The sequence below is a fragment of the Vipera ursinii genome, assembly GCF_947247035.1.
Source record: "Vipera ursinii genome assembly, chromosome: 1".
Taxonomy (NCBI): Eukaryota; Metazoa; Chordata; class Lepidosauria; order Squamata; family Viperidae; genus Vipera; species Vipera ursinii.
Genome location: NC_139512.1, coordinates 293,112,758 through 293,129,978, shown reverse-complemented (window position 1 = coordinate 293,129,978; position 17,221 = coordinate 293,112,758). Strand labels below are relative to the sequence as shown.

Genomic DNA, 17,221 nt, shown 5'->3' with positions numbered 1-17,221 from the left:
TCTCGAGAGCGCATGCGCCTAAGCCGGCGCTGCTTCAGCTGGTTGCGGGGGCGTAAACTGTGGCGACCTTCGGGCTCTTGGCTGGGTCGGTGGCCGCCGCTGCCTGAGGTGAGAATGATCAGTCGGGAAAGATTGGGCAGGGAGACGCGGGTCGTGCACTCGGTGGGGAAGAGCCCAAGGGGGAAGTGGGTGGGAGGGCTGAGAGGGCCATAAAGAAGGAAGCGGGAGCTCGGAACCATGGCAGCCTCCCCTGCGGATGCTTTCCCCTGGATCAGGGGTAGGCAACCTCGGCTCTTTTATGACTCATGGACTTCAACTCCCAGAATTCCTGAGCCAGCATAGCTGGCTCAGGAATTCTGGGAGTTGAAGTCCATGAGTCATAAAAGAGCCGAGGTTGCCTACCCCTGCCCTGGACGGATGGCAGGTGTAACAATGACCCGGGGAGCTGGGACCTGCCTTTTCTTTAGCCCGCGGACCCAACTGACGACAGCCTCTTAAAGGCCCCTTTTCCAGTATTACACTTTGGGCCGCCCTCCCGGGATACTCTGCGATCCGGGTGGCAAAGCTCCAGCAACCGCTAGATGGCAGCAAAGAGGCGCAGTTTCCTGTGTGTCTCCTTGCTGCTTGTTCAGGTTTGGGCAGTCTAGAGCTGGTGACCCCAGGATGCAAAGGGTATACAGCAGGGGTGTCAAACTCAATTTCATTGAGGGCCGCATCAGCATTGGGGTTGCCCTCAGGGGGGCAGGTGGGTGTGGCCTGGGTGGGTGTGGCCTACTGGGTGGGCATGGCTAAAGTGCGTATGGCCTACTGGGTGGGCGTGGCCAGCTCTACATCTTCACATCAAGGGTGCCTACGGGGGCCTGGGCAGGAGTGGGACAGATCTGAGGGTCTCTGGCAGAAGGAAGGTCTCTGGGCCAGGGCCAAGGCAGTGGGGGCCGTTCCCTCACTGTTTCCAGGATGGCTTCACGGGTTGCATGAAACCACTTTGCGGGCCGATCTGGCCCCCAGGCCTTGTGTTTGACATGTCTGGTATACAGGTAGTCCTGGACATACACCAGCTCGTTTAGTGGCCTTTCGAAGTTACAGTGACATGGAAAAAAGTGACTTATACGACCATTGTTCACACTTATGACCACTGCAGCATCCCCGTGGTCACGCGATCGACATTTGGATGCTTGACAGCTGGTTCATATTTTATGACAGTTGCAGTGTCCTGGGGTCATGTGATCGGCTTTTGTGATCTTCTGATCAGCAAAGTGAATGGGGAACCCAGGCTGACTTAACAGTGGTGTTACCAATTTAATAACTGCAGTGACTCACTTAACCAGTGTGGCAAGAAAAATCATAAAATGGGGCAAAACTCACTTAACAAATTTCTCACTTAGCAACATAAATTTTGGGCTTAAGTTTGGTTGTAAAGGCTCAATTGTGGTTGTAAGTTGAGGACTACCTATACTCCATAGTTGAGCCCAGGATGGGACATCCCCTCCTTTGTAATAAGCCATGTTTGCATAATATGCTTACCTGTCTATATATCACAACTGTTTTATTATTATTGATTTGCTGTTATTGCCCAATGCCCTTCCATTTCATCTAAGCGATTCTGGGAGGTTCATAACGGATAAACATAATCCAATAAAAATAAGTTAAAAACCAATATACAAATGTAAAAAAGCTATTCATAATCAATTTACTAAATCCACATTTTCTTCTGCGTGTGTATGTTGTTCTGAACCATAAACTGCTGTGTGGTTAGATAAAATTATATTTGGCTGCTTGGTGTTTCAGTATGTCAAATCAGCCTGTGTGTGGTAAAGGGACTCCAGTATGGAACTATTTCACACATTATGCAACATCAAACCTGAATTTAGGAGGTGCCTCTACTGCTAATAAAAAGCCAGAGAAAATCCCAACTCTTACCATTGGTGGCTGAGTAGTTGGTTGGGCAGCAGCTTCAGACGAGTCTGGATGAAGCAGATTATCTGGACCTTTTTTTTATTGTATGCTTCCCAGAGTCACATTTTGTGAGATGGATGGCTATATGTATATTTATTTATTAATTTTTTAAGCTGTCCATCTCCTATAAGGTGACTCCGGGCAGTAATTATATCTTTCAGCTTTCAGTGCAAAGTTTTAAATCATTGCAAAATTGTAAATTAAAAAGTTGTGTGAATAGACACTATAGATTCAAAAGAAAGGTGTTCTTTGCCTGAATAATACACTAAGGGGCTGAACCCTAGCAATCAAAGCATATTTTTTGTTTCAGCCTTGAGCAACTGTATTCTCATTTGCCTATTAAAACTTAAAAAATATTCTATATCAAATTTGCATGTAATAAAAGAATTCTTACTTTAAGATATACTTGCTGATTAGAATATTGTCTTTTCTGTTTTATATTGTTATTTCCTTGTTAATTTACACTGGAATTTGTAATACTTGAGAGTACTTTTTTAAAAAAAATGTAGGATCTAAATTTTTCAAAAATATGTATTCTTGGAATTAAATAAAATACTACAGATTTCTAAAATTCATAGATAGACCCAAGTGAAAACATTTTGGATTAGATTTTACACTTTTGTCCACACTCTTATTTAATAATGATAACTTTATTGTCACTTTGAATGTACACCAATCGGCATACATCAAAATGAAATTTCGTTGCATACAGCTCTCAAAGGGTCACCACCTCCGATATATACTCCTTGTTCGTGGCCCGCTCAAATTTCACATTGTCCATTTTAGTCTCTAGGGAGTGAACGATGGCAAACAGGACAGATGGAAATGGGGCTCCATGTGGATTGGCCCTCAAATTCGCTTGTATTCTGACAACCTTGCCTTCTTTCCTTTTTCTGATCCTGACTCTTCCACCTTTTCCTTAAAGAGGCCTTGCTTCTTTTCGCCCCTGGAGCAAACAGTTACAATCATAGTATGTATTTGATGTGGTTATTGAAGGATCCCTTTGGGGGTAAAGGTTGCACAGTACAAGGAATCATTGAATGGATTCATGTAACATCTAAGCCACAAAAACTTTAACCAAATTGTCACTAAATCATACAAACAGCCCCCCAATCATTTTGGAGTTGAACAGTACCAAAATTTAATCAAATAAATATTTCTAGGTTTTTAAATGACTTAATGAGATGCACTGATTGAACACAGTAATAATTCAGTTTCCATATATGTGTACACCAGCACACGTGTGCATGCACACATATCACTCACATTATTATCATTGGTCTTCCACTCTCTTTGATAGAGATTTTAAAAAATCTGTTCTTTGTAGCAGATATGTGGGTGATTGAATTAATAAAAGACGTTCTGTAAAAATAATAGATAAACCGGTTCAAATGCTGGTTCCGGCGTGATCTAAAAACGTATCTATTCGAACAAGCCGGCCTGGCCTGATGGGTTTGGGTTCTAACATTATTTTAACTAACCTACTACATTGGGCACAATCATTTAACTTTAAATCTTGTATCCTGTATTCTTATTTTTGTTGCCCTGTACACCGCCCTGAGTCCTTCGGGAGAAGGGCGGTATATAAATCAAATAAATAAATAAATATTGTAGGTGGGATATTTTAAATCTACTGTTCTTTGTTTTACTATTTATTTGTATAACAGGAAACAAGGGAAGCTTCTGTGCAAAAAGAATTTAACCAGCTATGGAACTTGCTCACAGTTTATTATTAAATGAAGAGGCTTTGGCTCAGATCACTGAAGCAAAGCGACCAGTTTTTATCTTTGAATGGCTACGGTTTCTTGAGAAGGTGCTTGTAGCTGCTAACAAGGTATAATTTCATTTTTATTGTTTAATTTGTTACCCATCTCATGGTTTGAGTTGACCTTTGATAATAGATTTTTTTCAGCCTTTATTTTTGTATTAATGACTCTTCTGTAATATGACCAAAGTGACATGCCAGAAATATTTTTGAATTTTTGTATTAATGACTCTTCTGTAATATGACCATAGTGACATGCCAGAAATATTTTGAACTGTTTGGTTGTTTATGATTTTGATAATGCATATTTACACAGAAACTCCATTTTCTGTTGTGCTGCATAGGTTTATTATACTATTCTATTCTATTCTATTTTGAAAAATGCCTAAGGCATTAATGGAAATAAACTTGAGAATGTAGCAAGTATTTTTAGCTTTATTTAATGAATCCTCTAGTCTAAATTCATGGCCATTAATTTTATGTTCATATTTAAACATAAAAATAAACTTTTAGAGAACATCTGAAATAAACATTTATATGACATAACAAAGTGATAATGAACTTCATTGATTTCATATAAACACTGGACAAGATTTTCATTTGTTTCATTAACAGACAGATGTAAAAGAAAAACAAAAAAAGCTTGTTGAACAGCTAACGGGTCTTATCAGCACTTCTCCTGGACCACCAACAAGGAAATTACTTGCTAAAAATCTTGCCGCTCTATACAGCATAGGAGATACTTTTACTGTCTTCCAAACACTTGATAAGTGTAATGATATCATCAGGAGTAAAGATGATACTTCTGCCTATTTACTGACAAAACTGTAAGTAAATGTTACCTACTAGAAAAAAATCCACAACTTCAGAAATGTATCAGGGAATATTTCCAATATGTAAGATCATATTTTATTTTATTATTGTGTGCATCCATGTAAAATACTTAAAATATGCCAGATTGTTGGTGGATACATTATATTTGAAGAACAAATAGTTTTAAATCACGAGGTCAAAGTTGGATTACGTCTGTTTTCTTGTTACCTCACTACTAATCTGATTATCTGTAAAATCATAGCAGTATCGTATTATACATTTAGGTTATTTGAATTTAAAGTTTGTCCAGTATATGAAGAGGTTCAACTTTGCTTGAAAGTATATTGGCTTGATGCTCCCATTTAAAAGACAGATGCCTTTGAACTGAGTTTGACTCGTGGTGATTAAATAGATGATCTTTAAGTAAGAGTGGAGAAATGGTTTGCTATCTTCTTCCAAATTATCATTTTTTTATTAGTTCAAAGTTTAACCTGAAGACTTGGGATTTCCTATTGAATCTATTACTATACAATTAGAAATTATCTTATCAAAATTCCCTTGCCTTTTGTAGTACTGCAGTGGCATGTGTTGGAGCATTTTATGAGAAAATGGGAAGAATGCTGGGCAGTTCTTTTCCTGAAACAGTTAACAATCTCTTAAAATCTTTGAAAAGTGCTGAAGTAAGTAACAGCAGTGTTCATAGAATATTTGAATTTTTGTACTCTTTTCATTTATTTAATTAAGAGTCTTTTAATCTTGTTGTACAGGAAAAATAATTTTGGACCATCTAAATAAAAACAAAATTCTTATGTCAGGTTTTTGTGATCTTCAGTGGGTGATATGGTTCATGAAAGCTTATAGCATAATAAATTTGCCTGATGTTAAGATGTCAGCAAAATCTTTGTGCTTATCAAGGTTGTAGTGAGCTAAAAATAGAGATATATTCAGCAGTTAGAAAAATGTGTCTTGTAATTAACATAATTACTGCTTGAAATGTTGCATTGAATCTCAGTGCTAGTTCACATTATTAAAAGGCAACCAATTAAACTTACAGCTGAGCTGAAGAACTGTTTGACTAGATTCATCTATTATCCATACTATGTACTATAGTATACAAAATAATTTATACTCTACAACTACAGAGAAGGAGTGGTTCTCATATGTGTTGGAGAAGTCGTGTTTCCATCAGATCTAAAACTTGTGAGATGAATAAGAATTACCTCCTCTATCAATTGCCCCTTATAGTTTCTTAGTTTAATTTTGAAAATAAAATTAAAAGCAAATTCCTATTTATTTATTTATTTTTCAATCCTTGGGAATGGCTGGAAGAAATGATAATCTTTTTCAATAAGCGTGAAATGTGTCAAGTATTTGTGAAATAAAATAAAAGATTGTAATATATGTTTGAAAAAGAATGAGTGTTGATTTATATGTTCCATAAATTATGACTTTGGAATAGAATTCCTCAGCAACATATTTAGGAATAAGGTTTATGATCTTCATACCATATTAAAAGATAATATTTACTGTTATGATGAAGAGTTCCATTTTTACATAGAGATACAAGAATATTTTTCCTTACAATATTTCTTGTGTTTAAATAAACGAAAAGCATGGTTTTGGTAAAAATACAATATGTTTATGTCTTCTGCTGATTTGCAGTCACAGGGAAGGAGTGAAATATTAATGAGTTTACAAAAAGTCTTAAGTGGCCTGGGTAGTGCAGCAGCTTCTTGTCACCGTGACATTTATAAGAATGCCCGGTCTCTCCTGACAGACAGAGCTATGGCTGTGCGCTGTGCAGTAGCAAAGGTAAGTTTGCTTGATTTTTTAAATGATAAAAACATTACTGCATTATTCATAGCATTTTCTAGATTATCTAGTGTTCTAAGTGTGCTTTTTATGTTGTACAGCAGGGGTGTCAAACTCAATTTCATTGAGGGCCGCATCAGCATTGCGGTTGCCCTCGGGGGGCCGGGTGGGTATGGCCAGGGTGGGCGTGGCCTACTGGGTGGGCATGGCTAGAGTGCGTATGGCCTACTGGGTGGGCGTGGCCAGCTCTACATCGTTCGCATCAAGGGTGCCTATGGGGGCCTGGGCAGGAGTGGGATAGATCTGAGGGTCTCTGGCAGAAGGAGGGTCTCTGGGCCAGGGCCAAGGCAGCGGGGGCTGTTCCCTCACTGTTTCCAGGATGGCTTCGCGGGCCACATGAAGCCACTTTGCGGGCTGAATCAGGCCCCCGGGCCTTGTGTTTGACATGTCTGTTGTACAGCTTAGTATAGATATGGACCCTTCTCTGAAATCAGACAACCAGTGTTAAATATTCTTCTGGAAAGGTACATGATATGCTAGTAGTTTAGTTTTTAATCACTTTCTGAAAGTGCGTAGCTTCACATTCACATTCTTACATTCACAGTCTTATTTCTGACATTAAGTATTAAAGTTGATATGCAAATCAAATAAATTACGCAATTCTGATTGAAGGCAAAATTCCTGTTGCTGGGATAAAATGCTGCTATATATTTTTTTGTCTTTTGTATCTAGTTTTGTATCTAGTTTCTTCCCTTTAGGTTGTTTGGTGTCAAGCAAAAGCTGATTTTATTTTTTGACATATCTGGAAAAGGAATCCACACTACACAAGACTTTTTAACACTGAAAACTATTGGAAAAGCATTTTGGACTTTTAATGCTCCATTCCTTTCACCAATTCCAAATTTGATTATACTCTTTGTGCATATAGTATATACAACTCTCTTTGCAAAGTGAAGAAAGATTCCACTTTTATCTTTTTCCAGTTACAATTCTTTTTTTTTTTAAAGGGATGGTATTGTAGGTAAAATGAGGACCCAGATTGTTGGGGGCAATAAGCTGACTTTGTAATAATGCCACTTGGGGGGGGGGAAAGCCCTAATAAGCAGGCATATACATAGAATGAAGGCTACTGCTAAGCACATTGGTTTGTGCTTAAATTGTAAGCCGCCCTGAGTCTTCGGAGAAGGGCGGGATATAAATGGGATTAAAATAAAAAAATAAATAAAATTGTGATGGCTGATTTTAAAGAATGAATAAATAAGCATTCTAAAAGTATTAACAGTTTTGGGATAATTTTTTGTAGTGTCTGCTAGAACTGCAAAATGAAGCTGTATTTATGTGGACAACAGAATTAGAAAATGTAGCAACTCTATGTTTTAAGGCTCTGGAAAACTCAAATTATGGCGTACGAGTTGCAGTATCCAAACTTCTGGGGACAGTTATGGCTACAGCATTGATACCAAAGCAAGCAGCAGGTATTATACATTGAGTTATTCATATCATTATTATTATTTTGTTTTTCAGCAATAGACACATTGATAAGCTAAATGTTTATCGTTAATGATAAAAACCCTATACTTTCACAGTTTTTAATTTGGTGAAGATGTTGTATTAATTTCATGGCTGTAAAGACATTGGTATCTTTAACATGACATATTACTTACCAAAATCTCAAAACTACAACGAGAACCGATTGAAAATATTCCTTTGAATAAAATTTTCTGTTTATTTGTTTTAAGTGATGCGCCAGAATGTGAAGAAAGCAACATTAGAAGAGGTTTTAGAACTCATGGCTACTGGTTTTTTGCGAGGAGGATCTGGATTCTTAAAAAGTGGTGGAGAGATGTTAAAAGTAGGAGGATCTGTTAATCGAGAAGTACGAGTTGGGGTTACTCAGGTATGTTTATTTTAAAATGTTTTAAAGTATTGTCACAACCAGACAAACTAAAAAAACCCAGGTTTCATAGAACTGTAGAAACTAGTTATGTATTTACTAATAATCGTACAATGATTGCTTTTCATTATTTTACATTGAAATTCTTACAGCTCCAGCCAGATAAGTATATAATGAGATTCAAAGAAGTGTTCAAGTAAGCCCAGTGGGCATTGGGCTGTTTCTTGAAAAGGCAAATGATAGAATTCTTTTGAAATGTGGAGCCTTTTCAACAGCAGTAACAAGTGGCAGTGAATAAAATTTATTTACTTATTTGTTTATGCTAAAGAATAAAAATCTCACATGGAATGCTACTGGCTCATCCTTCAGGATGTAGCTATAATATGCTATACAATTGAGTAGCTTACATTAGTAGATAAATGAAGATGCTTGTTAAGTTCCTGAGAAAAACTCTTTTGCTCAAACTCTTGACAGTCCTGTTCAAGAAATTGTTGGAAGCCCCCACTTTTGGGGGTTTCCAACAACCTTGAGGCCATATACTGTGAGATTGTCATATACGATCACAATATTATCATTATTATTATACTAAAAAGCTGTATGATGAGAACTAGTTATAGAAATTATAATTAGTTTTCATCATAGCTGAGGTGTTATTGAGCTTGATAAACCTATGTGATTGTAATATTAGAGGGCCTGATCTGGTATTTTCATTTCAGAAACAAACATTTTATGGTTTTAAGGAGTGGGATAGGGGATATTGGAGAATTGAAGGTAAAAAGTGTAAATAGAATTTTAAATTCAGAGTACAAATCCCATATACCTTAAGTAACTTAATAATTTTGAATTTTCAGGCCTATGTTGTCTTTGTCACAACCCTAGGAGGTCAGTGGCTAGAACGCAATTTTGCAACTTTCTTGTCACACGTAGTGGATTTGGTTTCTCATCCTCGTGCAACTCAAACTCATGTAGAAGCTGTCTACTCTCGAAGATGTGTCTCGTTTATCCTCAGAGCGACAATAGGAAGTTTATTGGGAGAGAAGGCACAGATTGCTGCTGCTAAAGATATTTGTCAGGCTATTGATAAACAGATGAAGGCAGTAGGTAAGAGAGCAAACCTTAGTGTAGGCATGTATTGTTTTTACTATCCTTGTCCAATCTTTTTAATTCTAGGATAAAGAGGTGCTAGTTTTTAAATTTATTGAGCTACGTGTGTTATGACACTGGCTTATGTGGTTATGATATAAACGAGATCATTCGCAACAATTGTGTGCCTGAAGAATAAAGACTGTGAAAATATAATGCTGTACAGGTAGTCCTCGATTTATAATCAGAGTCACGGGGGATTCCCCCCCCACAAAAGCTGCTTGTGACTCAGTCCCAAAGTTAAGGCCACTACAGCATTCCCATGGTTGTTCACCCTTACAACTGGCTGCAGGGACATTGTAGCGCCCCACTGCCTATGTCGCCCCCATCCCACACCACCGTGCTCCACATCCTCCTCCTCCTCACCCTGTGTCATCCATCTCATACTTATATTTTGAAGATCTCTGGAACTTGGGTTAGGGAAGGTGGGTCGGCCGTTCTGTTACTAGGCATCTTCCTCGTGCACTCTGAAATACTTTTTTGGAACCCGGTCCAAAGCAGTATGTTTTAAGTGTAACAGAATGCTGGATTATTCACCATTTTCTAATTTACTTTGACAGAAACAGTTGTGAACGATGCTAATATTGAAAACAAATCAGGAGCAGCAGAAGTTGCCGCAAGTCAGCATGTAATGGTTTGTGCTCTTCAAGAGCTGGGAAGTTTAGTTCAAAGCCTGAATGCTACTGCATCACCACTTATACAGGAACCTTCTATAGGTAAATCATTCAGATTGCCATGCTATACACACTAAGAATATTTAATAAATTTATTTGTTTATTTATTTATTTCTACCATTTAATTATGTACGTAATGCAATACTGATGTGAAATGTAAACCTAAGTACCAGTGAAAATGAGATGTTTGGAACTTTTCTAGTTTTCATCCAAGTGATGGGAGGTTTAGTTGATTAAGTGGATAGAATAGATGATTACCAATCAGTTTTGTTTGTTTTGTTTATTTAAAAATTCAGTTTCCCGCCTTTCTAAGGCATCAGGGCAGTTAATACTATGAAAGTGATATAATATTTACAGATTTAAGAATGCAATATAATCAAAATAATAAAACACTAAAATATTGATTTTATTGATGTTACTTGTTTTATTTATCAGCCTAATCAGAAAGATGAAGCATAAAGAATAAAGCATAAAGGTGAAAATATAAAGCATAACAGAGACTTGGGATTTGGTGTGATTTTTGGCTTTTTTATCCTCAGCCATTTAATAGTGTTTTTTTTAAAGAATTGTATTTTCTATTTTTAGTTGCTATGGTGGGAAAGGCGGCCATAGAAATCTAGATAATACATAGTACATATATTGATCAGAAATCTGGGTGGTTCATTAAAATTGTTTCCTACATAAAAAGAAAAATTATCATGCTAGTGAACCACCAAGGCAGAAAAAGCATATTTTCCAGAATAGATTATAGCCATTGAATCTGAATTTGGCGCTCAAAGAGTGCTTTGTGTTAAATGCTTCTTGATGTTTTTAAGACTTAAAAAAAATAAAAACATCAAAAATAGATAGCCTTGTATTCTTTTGCTACCCAGTGTGAAAGTTTTACATCATTTCAACTTCTTTCTTTGACCAAAACTACTACAAATAAATGTTTTGGTAGTTTCCTCAAAATATTCTCTTCTCTGGTTTGTTTTCAGGATTGCTTGAGACGGTTACTTCAGTTCTTCTCCATCCTAGTATGGCTGCTCGACTTGCTGCTGCATGGTGTTTGCGCTGTGTGGCTGTAGCTTTGCCTTTCCAGTTGACTCCGTTATTGGACCGGTGTGCAGAACGGCTTAACAACCTGAAGACCTCCCCAGAAGCTGTTAGTGGGTACAGCTTCGCCATGGCTGCTTTGTTAGGTGGAGTTCATCAGTGTTCTCTAGGCATCCCTCATGCCAAAGGAAAGGTGAGATTATTAATACATGTCTGCATTGTTTTGTCTAACACCGGGGTAGAGAAGGAGGCTGTCACAAAGCAACATGAGCTATTTAATGGTATATTCCAGGGGTTGGCAACCTTGGCTCTTTTATGACTCGTGGACTTCAACTCCCAGAATTCCGCTGGCTCAGGAATTCTGGGAGTTGAAGTCCACTAGTCATAAAAGAGCCAAGGTTGCCTACCCCTGGTATATTCCAAAGAAATTGCATTCAAAGATTTGCTTTACCGAATGTTAGTTTCCCAGTTATATTCAAGGTTTAAAGTCTGAAAAGCTCAAGCTGTAAGCTACCAAGGAACATGTACTTCTCTGTGAACCTGAGGTACGTCAGCCATGTCAAAAAGGAAATGCCTTTTTATAAACACTGTTATGCTCCAAAACTAGGAAGCATCCATTTTGAAACTATGATTGCTCCTTCCTAGGTATAAGAAACTCAAGTTGCTTCTTTTTAGTCTGACCTCTTAAATGGCTCTAGGGCAGGGGTAGGCAACCTTGGCTCTTTTATGACTCGTGGACTTCAACTGTTAAAGTCCATGAGTCATAAAAGAGCCAAGGTTGCCTACCCCTGCTGTAGGGGTTTTATACTCTCATGCTCATTTTTTATTACATAATAATGCTTATTCTTGGATAAATACCTTTATCATCACAACAATAGAAACAAATTTCATTTGATGTTCGAGCATTTCCTCTTTTTTTTTTTTTTGCTCTTTTCAGGGCATTTCTCTTATCACTTTCCATATCTTGATTTGTTTTCTTTAGTAATCTTTTAGTTTGCCTGCCCTGAGTCTCAACCGTCCCCTACTGAGTCCTTCAACCCCTTCTTTTGTTTGACTTCTTCATTTTACTGTTTAAAGGAAAAATAACTTGAATAATAATGAACTTGATATTAAATAAAGTTTTCTATTTTCTATCCTGTATTAATGTTAGGTTATGAGTTTTATTAAGATGCTTTCTGGTTCACTTCTAAGTTGATTTTCCCTTTATTTTAGATGGTTGTTAGCATTGCTGAGGATCTCTTGCGGACTGCTGCACAAAATAGCAGGCTGTCCTTACAGCGAACCCAAGCTGGCTGGCTTTTGCTAGGTGCTCTAATGACTTTAGGTTTGTATGCGCACATTCCTTCATTTTAGCAACACAGTCTGACTTGCACTTAGCAGCAAGATTGTCAATATCTCTCTAATACTAAACTTTATCAGGTTCTGCTGTTGCTACCAAAATCCAGATTATTTTGAAACTGCAGTTGCCTTGCCAGATTACTTTTGTTGTGAAGTAAAAGTCTAGGTAGAAATATACTCTGATCAGTAGTTAGGAGTATTAAATTACAATTAGCACATTGAATGATAACAGAATATTAAAGTTAGCTTTAGTTGATTTGAATCTTTTAATGTTATTAATATGTAGCCGTATTTATAAAGGTATAAATATTTCTGTAACCTTAAAATCATAATTACAGTAAGATTCCTAAACGTACTCTGCAAGTTATTTATTTTAATAGATAATTCTATTTTAATTAAAATTTGTCAAAGTGGCATATAAAATATAAAGTCAGTTTTTGAAAATGCCATCTACAAATAGCATTGAAGCCTGTTTAGAATTCTTTGGCTTTCTCTTTCATGAAGATTTATTAAGCCCCAGTATCATTTGTGTTCCTGGTAGGTCCTTCAGTTGTCCGTTACCATCTTCCTAAAATGTTATTACTGTGGCGAAATGTGTTTCCCCGTTCGCTAAAGGAATTAGAAGCTGAAAAAGCTCGTGGTGATTCCTTTACATGGCAAGTAACGCTGGAAGGACGCGCAGGAGCTCTCTGTGGTATGAATCTCAAATATACAGTACCTTGTCCAGGACTATTTCAGCCAGCCTAACTATATTTTATGAATAAAATAATCAGCTAGAATCAAAAGGACTGAAAAACTCTATTCTGAGTAATCTTTAGATGTTGATTCCTTGTGACAAAGTGGAGGAAAAACTGATACACCTATGTTATGACCATTGAAATGCAAAATATTAAGAATATATTTGGAAAAATGCAGCCGGATTGTATTCCACCATATCCATGTTTGGAATATGCTAGTATAAGAGTATGGATAGGAGTAGGATAGGATGTTCTTAATTTTTTTTTTACAGGATACAAATAAAATTGAATTGAGCACTATATTTGTTAGGTGACCATATTATGTATGTGTCAATGCTGCAACTTCGTTTTCGGTTGCCACAGTTGGGAGGGGGAATGTTTTAATGGTAGAGATAATAATAAGTTGTCCTGTGGGAACCAATTTCATTGCTGCTTGGGTTTTGGCAGGCTGAGCTTTCTGTTAGAAAACCCGCCAAAGTAATTTATTGGGGAATGTGATTTATGACATACTACTGGGTGGGAAGTTCAACTTTGTAACAGTTGGGAGGGAATTTCAGTCTTGGTTTCACTTTTGATCATGCCAATACTTTGTAGCCAATAAATATGTTCTTTAAGGAAACCTTTTGCCTTGGAGTTCTGGTCTCATCTATCGGAAACATGACAATATGTGTGCTTGTGTGTAGCCAGTTTAGCTTTTCTTTTTTAGTGGAAAGCTGTAGTTTGAGCAGAGAGCCCTGTTTCTGAGAGAGAGAAAGAGAGAATGACATAGAGCAATAGCACTTAGATTTATATAAATGCTTCACAGTGCTTTGCAACCCTCTCTAAGCAGTTTACAGAGTCAGCGTATTGCCCCGAACAATCTGGGTCCTCATTTTACTGACCTCGGAAAGATGGAAGGTTGAGTCAACCTTGAGGTGGTCTGAATTGAATTCCTGGAATGCAGAGTTAGCCTGCAGTACTGCATTCTAACCATTGCATCGCTCTTCTGTATGTCTTTTCTTCCCCTCAGTAATTTTATTTTGACCATATGTCAATTCAGCTATCCATTGCATTATATATTTGATGGATATGTTTGCACTGATTTTTTAAAGCTATCATTTCTGCTATTTTTGTTTGTTGCTAGCTATGAGGAGTTTTGTTGCCCACTGCCCTGAACTTCTAACAGAAGATGTTATTCGAAAATTGATGACACCCATTGAATGTGCTATGACAATGATGTCTCAGTGAGTATGTTTCTTAGAAATTGAAACTAGTTTTCTTTTAAAATCAATTTGTCTGCCTAATCACTAATAGAACACAATCTGTGATCTGATTTCTTATTACAACCACTAATCAACCTCTCTCCTCCTCTGTTAATCTTTTTTATTTTTCCCCCTCCCCAGATGGATATGTGGATGTGGATGGCTAAATTGTAATAAATTCATGTGAAAGAGAGCTCATATACATATAGGTGATGAACATAGAACAAGTTCATTAATACCCTGCGTTCTCTCTCAATATCTTGTGATCTCACCAATTTTCCCTCTGTAATTTCAAAGGGCAAAATAACATGTTCCCCTATTGGCATACATCTTCCAAAATTTATAAGGGAAAAGGTGCTTTTACTCCCAGTATTCTATATCTACAGTATAAGTTAAATAGCCTTTTGAAGTAATAGTAACTTTTATGTTTTTTTTTAACATGGTAGCATTCCTTCTGTAATTAAAGCCCATGGAGCACATCTGAAGGCAAGTGCAGCAATGGTTCGATTAAGGCTTTATGACATTTTGGCTTTGTTACCACCAAAAACATATGAAGGTAAAATTCACTTTCCCCCCCACTATTTCCCCTGTTCTTAAATACACCACTTTAATATGAGGTAGAAGCTTTGTAAACATTTTATTTCTCTATTTTTTAAATGACAGAAAGTTCAGCAGGAGAACTCTGTGCTTCCATATGCTCACTTTCATACATAGTAGCACTACTCTCAGATAACATTTCCTGCAACTTTCTCGGACTTGTGTTCAAATAATGACCCTGTAATCATAGAAATATTAGGGGGGAATTGTTCATCATACAAAGCTTCTGAAGCTTCAGTAACAACAGTATTTTGCCATGGGATTTCACGTGATCAGAATATTATTAGTTCTGATTTTCTTGTTTGAAAACTAGGCTGAATCGTGTGATGCTTGTTGTTTTAACGGCCTGTGTGAAAACTGTATTTTATTGTTTTGCTCTAGGGTCTTTTAACCCACTTCTTCGGGAGCTGGTGGCAGAATTTACTCTAACAGACAATTCTGCTAATACAACCACCTCCCTGCTTAGATCACTTTGCCACTATGATGACAGTGTTCTTCTTGGCTCCTGGCTGCAAGAAACAGACCATAAATCAATTGAAGATCAGGTATCCAATCTTGTTTTCAAATCCTTTCCAAGTGTCAATTGTTTTTATTTACACACTTGTTATGCGTATAACAAATAAATTAAACATTTTCTGTGTTTTTTTCCATATTAGCATATTAAATCTTAGTCAGATCGTTAAGCCATAAATTCATTAGGGAAACTGTTTATTTACTAAAGGTGAACTTGGATGGCTGGATAGGCATTTGATACCGAAATGGAGCCTCCCCCAAATAAAATAGGTTCTGCATTCAATCCTTACAGAGTTGTTCCATCAGTTTCCAGAAACTAAGAATAAGCTAAGTAAAACTTAAGAATATGAAAGAAATGAAAAGAATCTTTTGAGACTCCTGATGTATTGAGCCCAGTTCTCCATAGCCTTGTCTAATATGGGAATATTAGTAAAACAATATTTGAAGAGCAATAGTCCCCCATGGCTGATATAGTCATATTTAACCCATTTATTTCACCATGCAGCTTCTGCTTTGGGGAATATGGACTAGTATATTAGAGGAAATATTGGAGAAAATCATATTGTTATTAACGTTTGAGAAAATCCATACTTTTGAAGTGATGGGCATCTTTTCCTCCTCATTCATTTGATGCTGCTTGCAAAAATACCTTCTTATAAAGTGTAGAGACTGCCACTGACAATCCCACATCTGGGTCCTTAGAGAGGCAGAAATTAGACATAGTGTGTACAGTATAATTCCCAATATCACTAAAGGCTCCTGCTTCAAGTTCCCTACAGCAGTACTTTTAGTAGGAGCTGAAATACAGTGCAACACCTGGCTTGCAATATGTTAAGGCAACGTATAAGAAATTGGAAATGATTTCTAGCAAGTTGCCTTTAAATGCATAGGAATATTTGTCTGACCCTAAAGTATATTGTATATTGTATAGAATAGAATAGAACAGAACAGAATAGAATATCTTTATTGTCATTGCATAACTGACAACAAAATTAAGTGCTGTCCACAGTGCACGCTATACACAACTAAAAACCACAAATAAGAACATACACACATCCTTCACATTCTATTCACCATTGTGCTGCCCCTAATATTGGACTTCAATGTTGCACTATAAATAGTATTTAATATGGTTAAAGCTCTGGGATAAAAACTATTTTTCAGCCTAAAAACTATTTTTCAGGCTAAAAACTGAAGCGGAGAAGGTAAAGATACAAAGTTGCACCTTCTATAGTTATTAGATGCTGTGCTTCACTAGTTTTTACATATTGTGATGTATACTTCCTTTTCATATTCTAGAAAGCCAGTTTGGTCTAATGGTTAAGACACCAGCCTAGAAAGTGGGAGACTGAGTTCTAATCCCACTTTAGGCATGAAAGCCAACTGAGTGAGCTTGGGCCAGTCACTCCCTCAGCCCAACCCACCTCACAGGTTATTATTGGTGGGAAAATAGTGTGTTGGATCTGTTCACCACTTGAATTATTTGCAAAAATAATAAAGACAGGATAAAGGTAAAGGTAAAGGTTCCCCCGCACATGCGTGCTAGTCGTTTCCAACTCTAGGGGCTGGTGCTCATCTCCATTTCAAAGCCAAAGAGCCAGCGCTTGTCCGAGGACGTCTCCGTGGTCATGTGGCCGGCATGACTAGACGCCAAAGGTGCACGGAACGCTGTTACCTTCCCACCAGAGTGGTCCCTATTTTTC

At 37.3% G+C, this 17,221-nt stretch overlaps 1 protein-coding gene across 1 annotated transcript in view; it reads left to right on the top strand.

Annotated features, from left to right (window-relative positions):
- The first annotated feature begins 7 nt into the window (after window positions 1-7).
- Window positions 8-17,221, top strand: part of HEATR5B (HEAT repeat containing 5B) — a 53,082-nt gene continuing 35,868 nt past the window's right edge. Inside the window, exons 1-15 of the mRNA XM_083349415.1 lie at window positions 8-108; window positions 3,624-3,790; window positions 4,337-4,548; window positions 5,106-5,214; window positions 6,197-6,346; window positions 7,650-7,821; window positions 8,086-8,243; window positions 9,092-9,341; window positions 9,944-10,099; window positions 11,035-11,285; window positions 12,305-12,416; window positions 12,972-13,124; window positions 14,291-14,390; window positions 14,855-14,964; window positions 15,387-15,550. Coding sequence (XP_083205541.1) covers window positions 3,665-3,790; window positions 4,337-4,548; window positions 5,106-5,214; window positions 6,197-6,346; window positions 7,650-7,821; window positions 8,086-8,243; window positions 9,092-9,341; window positions 9,944-10,099; window positions 11,035-11,285; window positions 12,305-12,416; window positions 12,972-13,124; window positions 14,291-14,390; window positions 14,855-14,964; window positions 15,387-15,550 — 2,223 coding nt within the window. The 5' untranslated portion in view covers window positions 8-108; window positions 3,624-3,664. The remainder of the gene's footprint in view (window positions 109-3,623; window positions 3,791-4,336; window positions 4,549-5,105; window positions 5,215-6,196; window positions 6,347-7,649; window positions 7,822-8,085; window positions 8,244-9,091; window positions 9,342-9,943; window positions 10,100-11,034; window positions 11,286-12,304; window positions 12,417-12,971; window positions 13,125-14,290; window positions 14,391-14,854; window positions 14,965-15,386; window positions 15,551-17,221) is intronic.